We start from the raw sequence: 20,759 nt of genomic DNA, 5'->3' as shown, positions 1-20,759 counted from the left end.
TGGGATTACAGCAGTGAGCCATCACACCTGTCAAATTATGAAATTTGAGATGTTTAAACAGACTTTATGTAAGGTAGTTGTGACTCCTTTACCTGTCTTATGAAAATGGGTATTATATCGCTGGGTGCGGTGGCTCATGCCTGTAGTCCTGGCACTTTGGGAGGCCAAGGCAGATGGATCACCTGAGGTCAGGAGTTGAACACCAGCCTGGCCAACATGGCAAAACCCCGTCTCTACTAAAATACAAAAATTAGCCGGGCATGATGGCAGGTGCCTGTAATCCCAGCTACTCGGGAGGCTGAGATGGGAGAATTGCTTGAACTCAGGAGACAGTGGTTGCAGTGAGCCGAGATCTTGCCACTGCACTCCAGCCTGGGCGGCTAAGCGAGACTCTATCTTGTCACGGGGAGAAACACACACACACACATGCACACACACAGGGAGAGAGAGAGAGAGAAAAGAAAATGGGTATTATATCTAACTGAGGGATGTTTCCCCTATCTAGTGCTATAAAACTGAAGGCATGTAAATCTGCTCTTTGAGAAATGTTAAGTGGACACACTAAATGGGAACTAGTAAGATTGCCTTAGCCCACAAAATATGGGGTAGAAGCTGGATTGCTAGTTGGGACAAATCCTCCACTTCATAGCCTTTTGTGGTGCATTTATTGGGGCTTATGGCAAAAGACTGTGAGTACTTCCCAGTAATAACTACTGGACTAGAGAATTTCCACTTGAGGGGCATGTACTGTCTTGCTATGGAATGTTAACTGAAGCCACCCCTATGCTAATGGAAATAATGGTGCCCAAGAGTTCCATGGTAAAATAAAAGTGGTTTACATAGATCTTGCTACCTGGATGTTCAAGGAGGACAATACTCATGAGCAGGGAGCTTCTTTTTACCCTAGGACCGTTTCTAACTGTATGAGGGGCTGCTAGATTCTACAGTGCCTGATGGTTCTCATGAGCTGTTTGGCTTGTGAATGGCAATTCAAAGGTAAACAAATACCTTGTTTGGAAGGCTGCTGCTCTGGCTAAAGAAGGGTCAAAAAAAATTTATTTTTCCTTTATTTCTAGTTTAGAACATTTGGGTGAAGTATATTTTTGTAAGCAAAATTACATTTCTGAGTTCTCCAAAATTCAGATTGTGATTTTATGACAGTATAGTTGTTTGCATAAGTTTAGTAAGAGTCTTTTAGAACAAAACAGTTGGAGACACTGGTTATTTTACCAAGACTTTCACTAGAATAGCATATTTTTAGGTAAAGTTCCAACAAAGCCAACTTAAGAAGAGCCTATATAGTCAATGAATTCTTGCTACACTTTATGTAAATCATCAGACAAACTATAATAAGCTTAGAACTTATTTTGATTGGTCTTACTATAATTTCTCTTTAATAGAAAAGGAGGGCTAGAGAGAAATTGTTTCAAAGGAAAAATGTAACGCTTTATACTAGATTTCACCCCTAACTTTTGTTTTTTTGAGTGCAGATTGAATCATGAATTATATTTTGGCTACAATAATCTCTAGAGAGTACCAGATTATAAGATTATAATTTTTTCATATCTTTAGTTGGTGCCCTAATGGAATAGGTTTATTTTTCTGTTCTGACACACAAATAATCTTTTTATTGTCAAAATATTAATGTTATTTATTTCTCCTTGTTTTACTTTCAAGGAAACCAAACCAGTCTCCCTCCTTTGGCATCCCACTGGGCCTGATTTGTTTTTTACTGCAAATGCCCTGCTACTAAAACTGTTTTTTGGGGGAAAAAAAAAAACTGGTTTTTGTCACAAAACCCAGATAATTTAGGCATGCGGATACATTGTAGGGTGAGTAGGGCAGGGTTTATTGAGTGAAAAGGGAAAAAACAGGGAAAAGGGAAACAGGAACCCTCAGCAAATTGAGAGAGTACTGCTAGCAGGTTTCCTAACTCACAGATTGAAACCTAGGTTACCACACAGGAACAGGAGAGGCCAGGCTTCTCCCCTCTGCAAACGGCATGAACTTCCTGAGGCTCCATCCTGTCCTCCTGGTGCATAGGCCAGTCAGAGATTCTCCAGGGACCCCTTTTTACTTAGTCTCATTCACCCTTCTAAAGAAATACATCTAACTGCCATTAGAAGGATAAGAATAAGGACTAAGACCAATCTTAACTGCTTCCTGCTGACAGGAGGTGCTGTTTTGGGAAAATGGCAGTCAGATCTCCTTCAGAGACCAATCTAAGGGTCCCTAGCAAAAGGGGCCGTCATCCAAGGCTCCAGTTCATAACCACTTGGAGTGCGATGGTCTGAAGGCAAGAAGAGACAAACCGGGTTATTAGAAAACATATATCAAAACGAAATAAGTGGCGAAGGGTAAGGACCTCTCAAAAATCCTGAGGCCTTTTATAAACCAGTTTGCACAGGGAGAGGGGCCCAAAGCCTGACTGGCTAAAAAAAAACTTACCCTTTTGTCAGCATGTCCGGCTTCTGGGTTCCCTTCCCCTAAGCCCAATGCTAAGCTAACAAGTTTAAGGTTTGGGAAATTAACCCTTCCCAGTTTGGAGGGTGCATCCTGGGGAGGCATCCTGTTTCTGTCTGTGAAGAGGATAGAGGAGGAAAAAGAAAAAAGAAGACATTTTTTCAAAGGAGTCCCAGTGGTTTCATACACATTGTAGGGTGAGTAGGACAGGGTTTGTTGGGTGAAAGGAAAAAAAAGGGAAACAGGAACCCTCAGCAAAGCAAAACAGAGTCCCGATAGCAGTTTTCCCACCTCACAGATTGAATTCCAGGTTACCACACAGGAACAAGAGAGGCCAGGCTCCTCCCCACTGCAAATGGCACAAATTTCCTGAGGTTCCATCCCATCCTCCCAGTGTGCAGGCCAGTTGGATATTCCCGGGGGACCCCTTTTTACTTGGCTGTCTCAAAACTGCAAACACCCTCCCTCTAGGCCCAAGGACTATCACAGGAGAAGTGGACATGTGGGATTGTAAGGCTGGTTTTGAGGGATAGAATTAGGTCAAGGTCAGACCTTCCAAATCAAGGATGGGTACAAAGATGCCTAAACAGCTGATAAAACAAGGGATTTTACCTCCTGAGCTATTGTGTGGCACCTTTCCATCCACTTCAGCCATAAATAATTTCCTGCTTCCTGTAGAATTAAAACAGTTACTGAAGCTACCCCTATGCTAATGAAAATAATGGTGCCCGAAAGAGTTCAATTACTGATAGGATAAAGATAACTTGTGACAAAGCCTGCTGGGTTAATACCCTCAGTTATGAGAAGTGCAGATAGTTCTATATGTCTTTTAAAAACTTTTCAAGACAGTGCTTATGTTTTGTATAGCCAATTGCTGTGAGTCTGTAAAACCGAGACTACAGTAGCTCAATGCATACAAGTTAAAAATAAGTCAGTTTTGTAACTTCGCCTTTGGTTTTTTTGATTGTTGGCTTTCTACTTAAAAAAAATAATTTTAAGGGGTAATGAATGCCTGGCTGTGTCCACCCAGTCTGACCTAGAACAGTTAGTTGGCTGTAAGTCTTTTTGACTCTAACACCCTTGACCATAGAGAGTCCCACCGAGGGACAGGATGGGCCCAGGGCAGGCAGCTATGCCACACCAGCAACACTGTGGGACAGAATTAAAATTTGGTGGCCATTGATGTTGCCTCTGGCAAATCTTGGCCAGAAGTGGGAGAATGTAAACCAAAAATAAAATTCAAAGTGTGTTCCACCCACCCACCTACCCACCTCCCACAATCATCTGAATAGACTCCCTCCTTGGCCAGGGTACTGTAAAATTTAAACTGAGAGACTGGTTCAGGCCATGATGAGAAATGGAGGAGTTGGGGTAGGATATGCCTCATTATACCCCTCCAGCATTAACATCAACACAGACCTTAAATCTGATAAACATTTACATTCTATTCTCTCTAAAGCCTGATACTTGGAGGCTTCATCTGCATGATAAAACCTAGGTCTCCACAACCGCTTGTCTTCACCCAGACATTCCTTTCTATGCATAACTGAACCATTTCCAATCAGAAACTGTTTAAATCTACCTATGACCTGGAAACACCACCCACCCTGACACCTACCCCTACCCCACCCACGCCTTCAAGTTGTCTCGCTTTTCTAGGCTAAGCCAATGTAAACCTTAACATGTATTGATTGATGTATTATGTCTCCCTAAAATGTATAAAAGCAAGCTGGAGCCCAACCACCTTGGGCGTGTGTCCTCAGGACCTCCTGAGGTTGTCATGGGTGCATCCTTAACCTTGCAAAATAAACTTACTAAATTGAGACTTGTCTCTTGTCTCAGATACTTTTTGGTTTACAGCTTCTAACTCACTGAGGAGAGCCCCTTTTGCTCAGTAACAATTCTGGCAACCCAGGTGGGATGAAACCTGTCTGAAGTACTGTAGCCCCTTGATGGGGTACAGGCCCCCTTCACCAACCCTGAGTGGTCACCTAGACCATTTTGTCCAGAGGCTCGGCGTAGGGCTCCTGTTTGTCCGCTGAGGCTCCCTTGGTACTACTCTTTTTTTTCAGAAAAGAAACTGCTTCTGGATTAGATATCTTTCTGATAAGTCAAAGATGTTAATAATAATAGCTGCCGTTTATTAAATGTTTATCATAGGCTGAAGCGGTGGCTCACGCCTGTAATCCCAGCACTTTGGGAGGCCGAGGCGGGCGGATCATGAGGTCAGGAGATCGAGACCATCCTGGCTAACATGGTGAAACTCCATTTCTAGTAAAAATACAAAAAATTAGCCGGGCGTGGTGGCGGGCGCCTGTAGTCCCAGCTACTCGGGAGGCTGAGGCAGGAGAATGGCGTGAACCCAGGGAGCGGAGCTTGCAGTGAGCCCAGATGGCGCCACTGCACTCCAGCCTGGGCAACAGAGTGAGACTCCATCTCAAAAAACAAAAAAAAGTTTGTCATATACTAAGCATTGTGTTAGTTGTGTGCCTGATATCATTTATTCTTTACCACAAACTATTAAAAACAGTATTTTATCAGATTTACTTTAAAGATCTAATTGACTTTCATTAGCAATCCATGAATGGGATGCCTCTCATTTAAGATTTAGGAAAGGCACTCTGATGAGCTGAGCAGAAGAGGCTGGCTTTGTAGGCAGGAAATGGTTGAAGAAAGCAGAAACAACAAAGGGCAGATTGGTCATTTAAAAGTTACCAATAGGGTTAAAACAGAGGGGACTCCCCTATCATGCCTGCTCAGGTAAACTGGGCCCCTTCTAATTGGTTGCTGTAAATCTCCTGGTTTTAGGGGGAAACTGGTTTCAAAGTACAGTTTGTGAAGTACATGGCACCTAGAATAAGTGACTCCATTCTGGTTTGGTCTGGTTTGTTAGTCCTAATACACCCTATAGCTCAGTCCAAACCAGTTATTTCCCTTAAATTTCATTTAGAAAAAGCAAGGATTTATTAGCCTTCTTTATAGATAAGGAAATTGAAGTTAAAGTTAAGCGATGACAAGTGACTTGTTCTAGGTTACATAGCTAAGTAGCAAGCTAGGACTGGAACTCAATGCTTATTCAGTTTCAAAGGCCCATGCATTTGAACACTTCATCTTCATATATTTTTAAGCATTTTCTTAAATTGAGGTGTAACTTATAAACAAGTGCATGAAACGTAATGCAGTTCAATTAATTTTTACATACGTGTATATAACAAATATCCAGATCAAAACAGAACAATTCCAGTGCTTTAGAAGATGTCCTTATGCACCCCTTCCTATCCAGTTCCCACTCAAGAGTAACGATGTTTTGACCCACGCTGTCTCTTTTGTGTCTTTTTTCTCTTAGTATTATGTCTGAGATTGGTCCATGTTGTTTGTATTGGTAATTGCTGTGTAGTATTTCATTATATACATAGACCTTGAGGGATTTATCCATTATCCTATTAATGGACATATGGGTTCCCAGCTTTTGGTTATGACAAATAAGACAACAAGCATTCTATTTTAAAAGATTTTTTTTAATTTTTGGATTTAAGTTTATAAAAGTTGGGATTTTTTTCCACATAGTTATACACATTTGTGCTACATGACCAAGGTATGTGTTTTAACTTGAAACTTAGGGTAAAATAGGAGTTCCAGATTTCTTCGATATAAAAGAACAAGTCAAAGTCAAATACATTTAAGATCCTTCATAACTATGTTTTAATTGAGAGTTCACTCATAACTAGTAAATGTATTTGATGCTGTCTAGCTTTACATAAAGTAGCTCTTCAAAACAAATCTGGTATTACTGGAAATTATTTGTCAGAAACACAAATCATATTGTATTAATGCCATATCTGAGGGCATTTCTGATTTTGTAAGCTGTGTATCTGCAAATACGTTTCAATGAATGCCAAATCCTTATAACAATGCTATTTATTCTCATATCAGGTAAGATTAATACTTAGTAGAGTTCTCAATTTTGCTATTCATATGTAAAGATTTTTCCTTTTTAGAAGAAATATTTCTTTTAAACAAACATGATTCTATCAACCTAAAATAATCAAAAGTCAGAATGTTGTTTAAAAGAGAATTTATTTGGCCAGGCACGGTGGCTCACACCTATAATGCCAGCACTTTGGGAGGTCAAGGCAGGCAGATCACTTGAGGTCAGGAGTTCGAGACCAGCCTCACTAACATGGTAAAACCCCATCTCTGCTATTAATAAAAATACACAAAAATTAGCTGGGCATGGTGGCATGTGCCTGTGGTCCTGTCCTGGCTACTCAGGAGGCTGAGCCATGAAAATTGCTTGAACCCAGGAGGCGGAGGTTGCAATGAGCCAAGATCATGCCACTGCACTCCAGCCTGGGTGACAGAGCCGGACTCCGTCTATTAAAAAAAAGAGAGAGTTTATTTAAGAACAGAAGTTGAGGACTGCAGTCCAGGACACATTTCCAGTTTGCCTTGGGGAGTACTCCAGAGAACAAGAGAAGCTCAAGTTTTAAAGAAGAAAGACAAATGAGGGGCAGGGACAATTACAAAAGTTCTTCTTCAGGAATTCTCATTGGCTTACAGAAATGGCATTAGTTAGTGATTGCCTATACATTGTTGAACTATAGGGTATAAAGCATTTTTTGGCTACTTGGTCTCAGTCTAGAGCTTGCATAGCAAGTGGCTTTAAGCAGTAATTATTTAGCTCAAGGGGGAATGACTTCTGGGCCTGCTAATTTAAAGGGGCTTGCATTCCTCAGATAAGTTTTCTTTTTCTTTTTCTATTTTATCAAATCTTACTTCAGTTTGCTGTGTATATGCAGTTACATATTAATGACCTTTATATGAATATACATGTTAATGAACATGTATATGTTAATAAACCTGAATATACATGTTCACATACATGTTCATTAACATGTATATTCATATAACATTCCAATGACTTTAAAGTGGAAAAACAGAATGATAATGTCTTAATGTTAGTGCCTCAAGTACCATTAGTGTGAAAATCAGCTTCCTTAATATTGAAGCAGGATATTTCCCTGACTCCTTTGCGGGACTTACAACAGGGGTACCTCCTTTACTCAGCCCACCATTCTCAACTCCTCGCAAGAGGGAGCACACAAGCGAATGAGGTAGGAACTGGCATGCACGAGCACTGGAGCTGACTGGCTGCTTCAAAGCTGATGGGATCAAACTCCACTCACTCAGACTCACTGCATTCCACCCCTCGTGGAGGGAATGCACAGGTGAGTGGGTACAGGAGCCAAAGCAAGTGCTTTTGGGCACTGGCAGGAGCAAACTCTGTGCAGGCCCTGCAGCAGCGTCTAGGTGGTGGTGCTTGTGACCCCCAAAGCCCCAGAGGTTGTGTTACAGTGTTCATTTCACTCTTCCATCTGCAAACAGCTTAAGTGTTAACAGATCAGTGGGCCCTCTGCCTTTTCGCATGAGGCAGCTGTCCTCCACCAGGGCAGTGTGACCGCCTTTTGTATCCACACTCATGGCTCCCAAGCTCTTGTCCGGCATCCAGGAAAAATGAGGTCACTTGAACGAATTGAAGGATGGTAAATGCAGGGGATTTTATTGCCAATGAAAGTGGCTCTCAGTGGAAAGGGGAGCTGAAAAAGAGATGAGGCAGGTAGGTAAGCTTCCTCTGAAGTCCAGTCATCTCTGACCAGATTCTTTTCCAAAGTTAACGCCATCAAGCTGTCCTTATGAAGTCAGGCCACTTCTCTCCAGTGTCCAGCCATAGTCCCTGACATCCAGCTGCGTCTCTCTGCTAGCTGAGTCTGGGGTTTTTATAGGCACAGGATGGGGGCTGGGCAGGCCATGGATGGTTTAATGAAAGGCAATATTCGAGTGGAAAAACAAGTTCTCACTTTGGGCCACGGGTTTCAGGCTTTTCCACTTCAAGGTGGGGTTTTATTGCGGACCCACCCTTTTCTGCCTAGAATATCTCTACCTCCATCCCTATCAATATATGTTGACACAAGCAAAATGTCATATTATTTTATATAATAGAGTCTTGATATTCTGTTTCACTATGGTGGGATTCTCATAACAATTTCTACATTAAAATTAAAATACACATTATCTATTTTCATGCTCATAATCCAAGTACTCCAACTTAAGGAATGTGAAATAATAGCTCTTTAATTCTAGGGAAAAAATAGAAGATAACAGCCTTTATTCACTTGAATGTATAAAAGTACATGCTTTAAACTAAGATACTTATTTCCATTTAATTTAAAAACAAACTTCTTGGTGGGCTCAGTGACACATGCTTGTAATCCCAGCCCTTTGGCAGGCCAGGGTGGGAAGATTGCTTCAGCTTAGGTGTTTGAGAGCAGTCTGGGTAACGAAAAATAAAATAATTAACTGGGTGCAGTGGTGCACGCCTGTTGTCCCAGCTACTCAGGCTGGAGTGGGAGGACCACTTGAGCACAGGAGGCCGAGGCTGCAGTGAGCCCTGATCACACCAGTGCACAGCAGCTTGAGTGACAGAGCAAGAGCCTGTCTCTTAAAAACTGAACAAGGCCGGGTACGGTGGCTCATGCCTGTAATCCCAGCACTGTGGGAGGCTGAGGCAGGCGGATCACTTGAGGTCAGGAGTTCAAGACCAGCCTGGCCAACATGCTGAAACCCCGTCTCTACTAAAAATACAAAAATTGGCTGGCTGTGGTGGCAGGTGCCTGTAATCCAACATACTCGGGAGGCTGAGGCAGGAGAATCGCCTAAACCCAGGAGGTGGAAGTTTCTGTGAGCCAAGAGCATGCCACTGCACTACAGACTGGGCAACAGAGCCAGACTGTGTCTCAAAAAAAAAAAAAAAATAAAAAATCTTACTTTTAATTGGTAAGTCTCAAAAGTACCGTTTTACCTCTGCAGTATATACTTTATATTTCTGAACATCTAGTGCAGTCATGAAAATGTTGCCATATTGAGATATAGGAGTGTAAAGCGAAGCTGTTTCAAATCCACACTTGACAAATACAGTGATTTGTTGCCAGCTTTGTAGTCGAGTGAGGAATAAATGCCAATTGCTTTGTAGTATTGACTTTTCAAGAGATATGAGAAAGAAACCATAACTGAGAAGAAAACATGTCTGATGCCCAGGGCTTTTTCGTTTTCTTTTGTTTTAAGGGGAAAACATGACAGAGCTTTGACTTTGCTGCCTAAAATGTTATGACTATTAAGAAAATAAATACTTTGTGCTTCTGAGTGAAAAGAAAAAATCTCTGAGATACCGAGAAAGGAAGCAAAGAGGCAGAGCAGTTGTGAAGCACTCTCCTTCCTTCTGTAAGCCGTTGATGTACGTAGGGTCCATGGATATGGTTACTGTGTGTGCTAATAGTTTGGCAGTGTGGCTTCTGTTTGCCGTATGGTTCTCTGGCAGTGGAACATAGTGCATTGTTAAAAAGTGAACAGAGGGTATTCCTGAAGTACTCAGAGTTCACACTAGGGTACTATGTTATTGTTTTGTTTTTGTAGTTTTTCTTGCTTTCTCAGTCTTTTTTTCTGAGGACAAAGTAAATGGAATCTGACTAGAGGACACCAATTTGGTTTATAAACTATGACAAAGGATGGTAATTTTTATTACTGGAGGACAAACATGTCACCCTTTCTTGCATAGTTCATTTAGCATTTAGAAAAATTGCTTTTTTATTCCTTGTGATCAGAGTCAGCTTTTACTTTTTAGAAATCAGCCATTGTCTTATTTTTCCCTCCTCTTCTCCCTTGGTAATCTTGTAAATCTAAAAATTAGAAGCAAAATAGATTTGGCCACATGAATACTGGTTACATACAGAGACATATTTGAAATTTGTGTGATTTAGTAGCAGCCTTTCTGGGGATATTTGATACATTTGTTATGCGTTGTATGTATTAATGCCCTACCAGACACCTTTTTTTTGTTTTTTTTAAAAGAAAAGCAAACAGAAGTTTATTAACATGATTACCTTGTGAATACATGGGAGATAACTCAGAAATGAGAAAATCTCAAGAGTAGATCTCAAAGAGGTGGCTTTAACTTCAGACTTACACACTTCATTCCCCAACACAAAGAATGAAGAGTGTAGGCCAGACAACCCTCATTCTCTATTAAGACTACCTGGTGAAGAAGTGCAGGTTAAACAAAGGTGAGATTTGTTATGCAGATTGAACTTGTGCTTTTTGTGTTGATAACGAGTTTCCAGTGATTTAGGCCTTTAATCCCAGTACTTAGGGAGGCCGAGGCAGGTGGATCACTTTGAGGTCAGGAGTTCGAGACCAGCCTGGCCAACATGGTGAAAACCTCATCTCTGCTGAAAAAAATAAAAATTAGCCAGGCGTAGTGGCAGACACCTGTAATCCCAGCTACTCGGGAGGCTGAGGCAGGCGAATCGCTTGAAACTGGAAGGTGGAGGTTGCAGTGAGCCGAGATCACATCAGTGCACTCCAGCCTGGGAAACAGAGCCAGATCCTGTCTCAAAATAAACAAATAAATAAAAGTTTCCAGTGATTTAGTCATCCATCTCTTCCTGGTACAGAAAAGAAGACACTCTTACAAATGTAGATATTCTTTATAAAATAAATTTCTCTTACAAAAATGTAACTTTTACTGTTTTCAGAGCTTCTCCTGTGTCTGTTTCCCAAAATAATCAGTTTCAAGTAATCCTGTGCCAAAGAGGCATATTTGGAATGGCATATACTGGTGTCCTACAGACATATTTTGGGGTGTCATGTCCTGAACTCTACAGTTGGCTCCCTCCCCCTTATGGAAATGTAAATAAAATCTATAGGAGACCATTGGTTTCCACTGAGCTCCCGCACCAGCTCCAACAGACCAAACCAAGTTAGAGGTCCCTCCTGCTAAAGTTCGATGTCACCAATCTAAGTTATCTGACCTGAGAAATCAGGAGAGAGAGAAATAAAAGTCAAATTCCCAAACAGGCCAGTTTTAGCTGGCATGGTAAGGGAGTCTCCTCTGCTTTAACCCTTACAAGGAAAGTAACTTTGAAACTACTAATTTACTTTTTGTTCCTCATTTCTGCTTTCTTCAGCCTTTTACCCATCCAAAAATACTCACTACCCACATTGCGGAAATGAGCTCTCTCAACTTCTTGTTCTGAGGGTTGCGTGACTGGTGAATTGTTCTTTGCTCAAATAAACTGTTAAATTTATCTTGGCAGACTCTATTTTGATCCCCAAATTTGATTTAGATTTGGGGCCATTAAATTTCACTGTTTAATAATAACCCTACTGGATGAGAATAAGTGTTTCTCAATTTCTGGTGATATGGTTTGGCTGTGTCCCCACCCAGAATCTCATCTTGAATTATATTCCCCATAATCCCCGCATGTCAGTGACAGGAGCAGGTAGAGGTAAGTGGATCATGGGGGCAGTTTTCTCCATGCTTTTCTCTTGATAGTGAATGAATCTCACGAGATCTGATGGTTTTATAAATATCTGGCATTTCCCCTGTTGCACTCACTCCATTCCGCTGCCCTGTGAAGAAGGTGCCTGCTTCTCCTTTGCCTTCCGCCATGATTATAAGTTTCCTGAGGTTTCCTCCCTAGCAATACAGAACTGTGAGTTAATTAAACCTCTTTCCTTTATGAATTACCCAGTCTCAGATGTTTTTTCATAGCAGTGTGAGGACTGATATATCTGGGTACTTAACATTGGTTTTTGTCTGTGGTTTTTTACATATACTTAGGGCTGCCATGTACAGCGATATGTACTTCACGACACAATTGCAGGGAGAGCCATTCATGTAAATGACAATGTCTGTGGTTCTCCCTGGAGCTGTGCAGTGAGGCAGCCTGCTACGCTTACCGTCACTTCTGTGGTGCTGGTTAGTTTAATTGGCATTACTATTTAAGTTGTCTTGATTCAACTGAGTATTTAAGAGTCTTACGTTAACTTCCAAGAGAATTCCTCTTTAGCCTCTGTGCCATGAAATTTTGTGTCTGTGGATTAATTTGGATATATAGAAAGGGGACAGAGTATTCAGTCAGTATTTAAAACATGAAAAATATACAATTTAAGTATACCATCAATTTGGAAATAATATTCTTTTTTTTTCATGCTTAATCTCTAATAATTAGGGATTATCAGATAGCAACTGGGCATTCTACAATTCAGTCATATTGTGACATTACTCAGTTAACATCAAACTCTGTAAGGGCTCACTCAGTCCCACAAAACTGCCCTCACTTCAGGCACCAATCACAAGTCCTGGGTCCCCAGGCCACCCCACCTCTGTCTGACTTTGCTACCAATTCAGGGCTTCCCATAACCTTCTCTGAGGTTTGATAATTTGCCAGAATGACTCATAAAACTCAGGAAAACTCTTTGCTTGCATTCACTGGTTTATTATTAAAGGACACTATTCAGGAACAACCAGATGGAAGAGATGAATAAGGCAAGGTGTTGGTTGGTGGGTCAGAGAGTTTCCATGCCATCTTTAGCATGCTGCCCTCCCAGCACTTTGATATGTTCAACAACCCAGGAACTCACTGAATCCCATTGTTTAGGGGTTTTTATGGAGGTTTCATTACATAGGCATGATTGACTAAACCATTGGCCATTGGTGATAGAACTCAATCTCTAACACCATTCCTGGGAGGTCAAGGGGTAGAGCTGCAAGTTCCATCCCTTTAATCAAGGCTTGGTCTTTCTGGTGATCAGCCCCTGTCCTGAAGCTATGTAGGTCCTCCTACCACTAGAGTCACCTTAGCATAAACTCAAATATGATTAATTGGGGCTTATTATGAATAACAAAAGATGCTCCTATTAGGAAATTCCAGGGATGTTAGGAGTTTTGTTCCAGGAATGAGGGACAAAGACCAAATATATGTATTTTTAATTATATCACATTTGAATATTCTGAACAGTTTGCAGTAGTATAATGTTTTAAAAAACTAGAAAAACACAACAATAGAGGATTGATATTAAAACGATGAAATAATATATATCCATTAGAAAGGAGTATTTTTTTTTTTTTTTTAGACAGAGTCTCTCTGTCGCCCAGGCTGGAGTGCAGTGGCACCATCTCGGCTCACTGCAACCTGGACCACCACCTGAGTTCAAGCGATTCTCCTGCCTCAGCCTCCTGAGTAGCTGGGACTACAGGCACGTGCCACCACACCCAGCTAATATTTTTTGTATTGTTAGTAGAGACAGGGTTTCACCATTTTGGCCAGGATGGTCTTGATCTCCTGACCCCGTGATCTGCCTGCCTCGGTCCCCCAAAGTGCTGGAATTACAGGCGTGAGCCACTACACCTGGCCAGAAAGGAGTTTTAATAAACAGTTTTGAACTTGATTAGCAATTTCAGCAGTTTCCAAATGGAAGTATTTGTTGGTAGAAAATCTACCAGCAAGAGAAGAGAATTATAGAAAGCTGCCAACACAGTACAGGCAGTCTGCAATTTATGAAAGAGTTGTGTTCTAAAAGTTGGCTGTTTGAAATTCTGAACACTTTCCCAATGAAACAATGTTATAAATACTCTGGGCCCAAGTCAGGCTAGAACAGCCTTAATTTTAACCATGGAATTCTTGGAATACATGTAGTATCCACACTTCTATTTATGACAGTTTTGAGTCAACTGCGTCTTCAGTTTCAGCTAGAACCATCTAAAACTGATCTTCCTTCAGTAGAGTTGGAAATTCAGAGAATATGTTAAGCAAAGCATAGCTTCAGATATTAATTAAACTTCTGGCCAATGGCAACCTGTTAACTAAATCTTCAGAACAGAAGATAGATTTCTACACCTGCCCTTAACTCCAGGATTATAGGATGGAAATAAGATTTCATCAGAAGTTAAGAACTGCTTGTGATTGTCTTTTTTATTTATTTATTTTTAATCCTAAAGGCAATACCTATCCATTTAAAAATAATTAAAAGTAGAGGTAATATGCTCCACTTGCTGTTAAATCATTTAGAAAATTGTTTTTGTGTACATATACAGCACAGCTAGAACAAGTGTGGCTAAAAAAAGCAATGCAGTTGGTAAATAAAGATGAAGGTTTGTTAGGTTGTTCATATTCTTTCAACTTTGTGTAAGTTTGAAAATTTCAAAACAAAAAGATGGCGATTTTTTTAAAAGTAAGAGGAGTATTCGCTTATCTTCAATCCCCAACCTCATTCTCTTCTCCAGAGTTCAAACCTGTGCTAGCAGTGTATATAGATTTTCAAGTATCTTTTCAAGCATGTTTTTTAAGTCCATTTACAGAAATTTTTTTTTGCACAAATAGAATCACAGTATATATAGAATCATACTACAGTCACCAGTCAAGGGGTTTTGTCCAAGACCCCAAGAGCAGGTTCTTGGCTCTCATGCAGGAAAGAATTCAGGGCAAGTCACAGAGTAGAGTGAAGTTAAAATAATTTACTACAGACTACTGAATTACAGAATAGGGCATCCTCAGAGAGCAAGAGGAGGGTGCACCCATTTCAAATATAATGCTAATATGGGTTATTAAGAAAAGTGTACTTCGGCCAGGCGCAGTGGCTCACGCCTATAATCCCAGCACTTTGGGAGGCCAAGGCGGGCGGATCACCTGAAGTCGGGAGTTCGAGACTAGCCTGACCAACATGGAGAAATCCTGTCTCTCCTAAAAATACAAAATTAGCCGGGCGTGGTGGTGCATGCCTATAGTTCCAGCTACTCGGGCAGCTGAGGCAGGAGAAACGCTTGAATCCAAGAGGCGGAGGTTGCGGTGAGCCGAGATCGCGCCATTGCACTCGAGCCTGGACAACAAGAGCAAAACTCCATCCCAAAAAAAAAGAAAAGTGTGCTTCATTACAAAGGCTTGTGACCAGCTTGTGACAGGCTGTTAGTGTTGTTACTTTCCTATGTTACTATTGATTTTAGCAAGAATTTATGAGTATACTAATATTTTTAAAGCAAAACCTATTCTTAAACTAAGAATGCTTTTTGTTCTTAAAGTACTGGGACATTTCCATAAGTCCTGGGTCTTCAGTTAGTTAACATCATTAACTTCTTCCCTCAAACATAAATGCCTTGTGACCAAGAGTGCCCAGTCCCCTGGGAACATAACACAGCAGGTTTGGCTTTATCCAGCCTTTATTCAAGATGGAGTCACTCTGGTTAGGGTGCCTCTGACACTGTTGACTGATATTCTACTTGCTTTTAAAATTTAACAGTATTTATTAGTTTTCTCTTGCTGCTGAACTGAAAAATTACCACAAATGTAATGCCTTAAAACAACACAAATTTATTAAAGTTCTGAGGTCAGAATTCCGAAATGGGTTTCACTGGGCTAAAATCAAGGTGTTGGCCGGGCTGCATTTCTTCTGGAAGCTCCAGGAGAGACTTGATTTTCTTGCTGTTTCCACCTCCTAAAGGTCTCCTGCATTTGTTTCATGGCCCTTTCTTCCATCTTTAAAGCCAATGGAATAGCATCTTCAAATATCTCTTTCACTGATTCCTCTGCCTCTCTTATAAGGACTCTGTGATTACACTTTACCCGCCTGGATAATCCCTAGCTCAAGATCCTTAATCATATCTGCAAAGTCCCTTTTGCCAAGTAAGGTAACAGAGTCCGGGGATTAGGATATCTTTGGAAGGCCATTATTTCGCCTACCACACAGGATATTGTGGCCGTCTTGCTTTATCAATGTATATGAATCTGACATGCTTTTTAACAGCTGGACAAAACTGATATAAACCACTGATGTAACCACTCGGGATGAATATTTAGGTTTCCCTTTTATGCTGAAATAAATTATACTGCTATGAACATTTTTGTATGTATCTGAATATGTGAGAGTATCTATGGGATAAATTTCTAAAACTGAAATTGCTGAGTCAAAGGTGGTAAAAGATAAATTTTGGCACATTAAGATTTTAAGAAGTGTATGTGAGCAGACAGTGCTTCATGAGTCAGGCAGTTCCAAACCAGAATTCGTTGGGGCTCTACTAAAGGAGCATGAGGGAAGCATTTATAGGGTGAATATAGAAGTAGAGCAAAGAAATTATTTGGTTAAAATTTGAGCAGTTGCCTTATTTGGGTCATGCCTGTGGGAAGTTCAAGAAGATGTAACTAATGCCTAGTTGGCTGCCTGTGATTAGCTGAGCTAAGCTTGGTGATCTTTTAAATTCACTTTTGGTTTGCTTAAGTAGAAAACCCTGAGCCTTAAAGCCACCTCAGTCTAAGGGCCTCTCATTTCGTTATCTTAATAAAGGGTAAATGTGTTGTTGATAATACAGCCAAGTTGCCCTCTAAACTGTTGTGCCAGTGTACTGTACATTCCTACAGCGGGCTTCTGCACTCTGTTATCAAAATATTCAGTCTTTTTAATGTTTTTCAGTAGATGGGTAAAAATTATATTAATTCAAATTGCATTTCCATGATTAAAAATGAGATTAAGCATTGTTGTACTACTTTTTTAAGAATTTTCTGTATTAAACTTTTTGGACCCTAAAGAGAAACATATTTCATGATGCATCATGAGAATTGGGGTACATAATGTTTATGTTTATTTAAAACCATGTTTATTTCATGCAAAATTCATTTTAAATAAATATCTGTACATCAAAATTGAATGGTTTTCAAAAATTGTTTAGTAATAATTACCAGGACTCCTTATGATAAATACTATATATGGGACTTTGGTATTGATTACATAAAATATGATTATTGATTACATAAAATATGATTATTTTCTTACATTTATTTTTGGTGTTAAAAAATAATTCTGAATTGGTAACTTTTTTAACTCTAAAATTGCCAACTTCATAACATCATCTTTGAATTTGTGTGTATCTTACCTCATTGTCACATCCTGCCTTCCCTCACACTTTAGAAAATTGTCCAACAAAGCAAACTAGGATGAAACCTGTATGTAAATATATAGAGAAGATACAGAGAAATGTAATTGGAGGTTATTTATGCCTCACCTTCAGTTAATTTTTTTTTTTTTTTTTTTTTTTTTTGAGACAGAGTCTCACTCTTGTTGCCCAGGCTGCAGTGCAGTGGTGCAATCTCGGCTCACTGTAACCTCCACCTCCTGGGTTCAAGCGATTCTCCTGCCTCAGCCTCCTGAGTAGCTGGGATTACAGGCGTGTGCCACCACACCTGGCTAATTTTTATATTTTTAGTAGGGATGGGATTTCACCATGTTGGCCAGGCTGGTCTCGAACTTCTGGCCTCAGGTGATCCACCCGCCTCAGCCTCCCAAAGGGTTGAGAATTCAGGTGTGAGCCACCGTGCCCAGCCAATTTTTCAGTTGATTTTAAATGATCTCTGGAAGAAAAGTTTTACTCCTTAATCTAAACTTTTAAAGAGTTCTTCTAAATGGAAAATGTTTATTGCTTCTGGAGATGGGAGCAGGGACTGGGTAGCTGGGGTGGTGATATCAAGGGTGGGAGGCAGTCTTTTTTACAGTCCTTTTTTTTTTGGTGTCTTTAAACATTTTAAATATGGAATTGGATCACCTTTAGAAATAATCACGAATTGGCTGGGCACCGTGCCTCACACCTGTAATCCCAGCACTTTGGGAGGCCGAAGCGGGCGGATTACCTTAAGTCAGAAGTTTGAGACCAGCCTGGCCAATATGGTGAAACCCTGTCTCTACTAAAAATACAAAAAAAAAAAAAAATTAGCCGGGTGTGGTGGCACACGCCTGTAATCCCAGCTACTCGGGAGGCTGAGGCAGGAGAATTGCTTGAGCCTGGGAGACAGAGGTTGCAGTGAGCCGAGATCATGCCACTGCACTCCAGCCTGGCTGACAGAGCGAGACTCTCAAAAAAAAAAAAAAAAAAGAGGAAAAGAAGAAACAATCATGAATTTTAAATTCAGTGGACAGAAAAAAATTTTTAATCATTTTTAAAGCCCTTTTACCGTTGGCTTTCCTGTGATTCAAGTGGCAGCTTGATTTCATTGAAACGTGGAAAGATGAGCCATCCTATTTTTCCACATTAAGGATTGGTTCTAAAAGTGATTCTGGGCTCAACTTGGGGCTCTTTTGTTGGACCTCTCCTACTCAATTCAGTAGGCCGTTGGTTTTCCTCAGGTCCCTAAGGCTTCAATTACCATCTGTTCGATGACAGCCCCCAGATATCAATCTGCAGTCCAATCACCAACCCCACTACCATTATGCACATTAAAGTTTAACTCACCTTAAATCAGAAAGTGGAGAAAGGCTTATAAACTTCTCCTCCTTTTACTGCTTTTTTTCCCCCTCTTCCATGCCATAGGTTTGCCGATGATAGCAAATGACATTATACAGTGTGGCTTATCCCGACTTCTGTCATTCAGGGTTTAAAAGCATTTTTACCTATCAGAATAAAATGCTTCCTTTGGTCAACCACCTTTTGGCTAACATTCCTTACTATTTTAGGTTGAATTCTCTTACCCGCCCCTGATTCCAGGAGATGGACATGACAGCCACACTTTACCTGAAGAATGGAAGTATTTGCCCTTCCTTGCCTTACCAGATGGCGCACACAACTACCAGGAAGGTATGTAACAAGACAGTGAAGCAGTTAGGTGCCATTTTTTAAAAAAATTTGCCAAGATATCTTAGGTTCTAAATACTTAGAAATTAAAGGCCTTCAGGCTGTTAGAACTATTTATAAAATATTTACATGCTTGTTTGGAGATAACTAGTCATTCACTACAGCACCTCTAAAGGAGTGCCAGGCTTACATTGGCTGTGGCTGGTGAACCTTGGCCATGCTTCTGCCAAGTGATTAGCCAGAGCAGGACAGCCACCACTGGAAGCACTTCCTACATCTATACTTCATACTCGTCAGAGGCAAACCAGGGGGCTTACCAGCACCAGCTGTACATTGCTTGGGACTCTAGCTGCATACTTGCAGTACTAGGTTATCGCTCCAGTGCCCACTTTAGAAACAGCTGAGATTGTTTTTGCGCCTCTGGAACCATTGCTGTCACAAGTACTCTGCTTCCAAGGTTGCTTGCTTGCATGCAGAGCATGTTAACACCCTCAAAGAAAGCAGGGCTATGAAGTTCTTACCGAATCTCCTGCCACCCTATAACTGAGTACTTTGCCTGACTTAATGAAGGATTGTATTTTACTATGGTATTTGATGCTCTACAAAAATGTTTTTGTTGTTGTTGCTGCTATTGATTTTTCTTTTTTTTTTTTTTTGGAGACGGAGTCTCACTATGTTGCCCTGTTGCCCGGGCTAGTCTCAAATCCTGAGCTCAAGCAGTTCTCCTACCCCAGCCTTCCCAGTAGCTGTGGTTATAGACGTGAGCCACCATGCCTGGCTCTGCCACCATGCCCAGCAAAAGGACTGCTACAAACATGTGAATTAAGATTATAGCAAATGTTCTACAGATTATATTTGTGTATGTGTATAATTTTGTCTGTACTATCTATCTGAAAGGCAGTTGCAAACATTGTGACACTTTAAATACTTAAGATCTGAGAATGAGATCATTCCCCATTGTAACTTCCAGTACCATTATCACAGCTAAGAGATTTAACAGTAATTTCATAATACTATCTAACATCCAATCTGTGTTCAAATTTTCTCAGTTGTCCCCCAAATTTCTTGTATTCATTCAAGTTTCATGTGTTGCTGTTGGCATTTATAACTGTCTACTTTCTTTTCATCTAGAACGATTCCCTAAAGATTAAGTATTTTCTGTAATTGTAGTCTCAGTTTGACCTGTTATAATTCAGTCTCTTGGGCTTTTTGTGATGAGTATTTACCATAAGGCAATGAGAAAAATTCTAGGAAACCACTGGTTGTGGTGCTACAAATAAGTATGATTTGGATTCCTTGTTTTATCATCATTTTTGTGTTAATGACTGCATTATGATAGCTTCAGATTTTACTACTTATTAATAAGGGTAATTCACCTCACTATTTACATTTTTCTATGTATCTCTTAGATACTGTGTTTTTTCACTTGCCACCCAGAAATGGAAATGGAGCCACAGTATTTGGTATCTCTTGCTATCGACAAATTGAAGCCAAGGTATGATAGTTAATAGTGAAAAACAACTCCAAAGTCCTTTCTTAGATGTTGGACACTTAGAGAAACACAGTCTTTATTTTTCAGTGGTGCCTGTAATGTTGTTTTAGATTTTTGTATACAATTTGTAGCTGTTTTTTCAATAGTACCAGTTTATTCACAGAAACATTGTATTAAGTTGACATTGGTGGCTATGCTTATATTTGTATCATAATATTTTGTACATTGTTTTTAGATAGTGATACATAAATTATCTATTTGTCTTTTAAATACTGTATTTACATTTCAAGATGTCTTTGAATTTTCTGTTTCTAGTGTTTGGCATATAACTTAGAAAAATTGAGTGGTAACGCTTGT

The 20,759-nt window shown here is 40.3% G+C and overlaps 1 protein-coding gene across 5 annotated transcripts in view; it reads left to right on the top strand.

The window, feature by feature from the left end:
* Positions 1-20,759, top strand: part of AVL9 (AVL9 cell migration associated) — an 88,441-nt gene that overhangs the window by 24,179 nt on the left and 43,503 nt on the right. For 4 of the 5 annotated variants that reach the window (XM_003270509.4, XM_030796324.1, XM_012496845.2 and 1 more), the window contains exons 2-3: positions 18,793-18,913; positions 20,320-20,405. In XM_003270509.4, the coding sequence (XP_003270557.2) occupies positions 18,793-18,913; positions 20,320-20,405 (207 nt within the window). Of the gene's footprint in view, positions 1-7,387; positions 7,692-18,792; positions 18,914-20,319; positions 20,406-20,759 lie in introns of those variants that run through there. The other variant, XM_030796325.1, reaches the window with a different exon arrangement.

The sequence above is a fragment of the Nomascus leucogenys genome, chromosome 17, assembly GCF_006542625.1.
Source record: "Nomascus leucogenys isolate Asia chromosome 17, Asia_NLE_v1, whole genome shotgun sequence".
Taxonomy (NCBI): Eukaryota; Metazoa; Chordata; class Mammalia; order Primates; family Hylobatidae; genus Nomascus; species Nomascus leucogenys.
The sequence above is the reverse complement of the archived record's forward strand: the minus strand, read 5'-3'. Positions and strand labels throughout refer to the sequence as shown.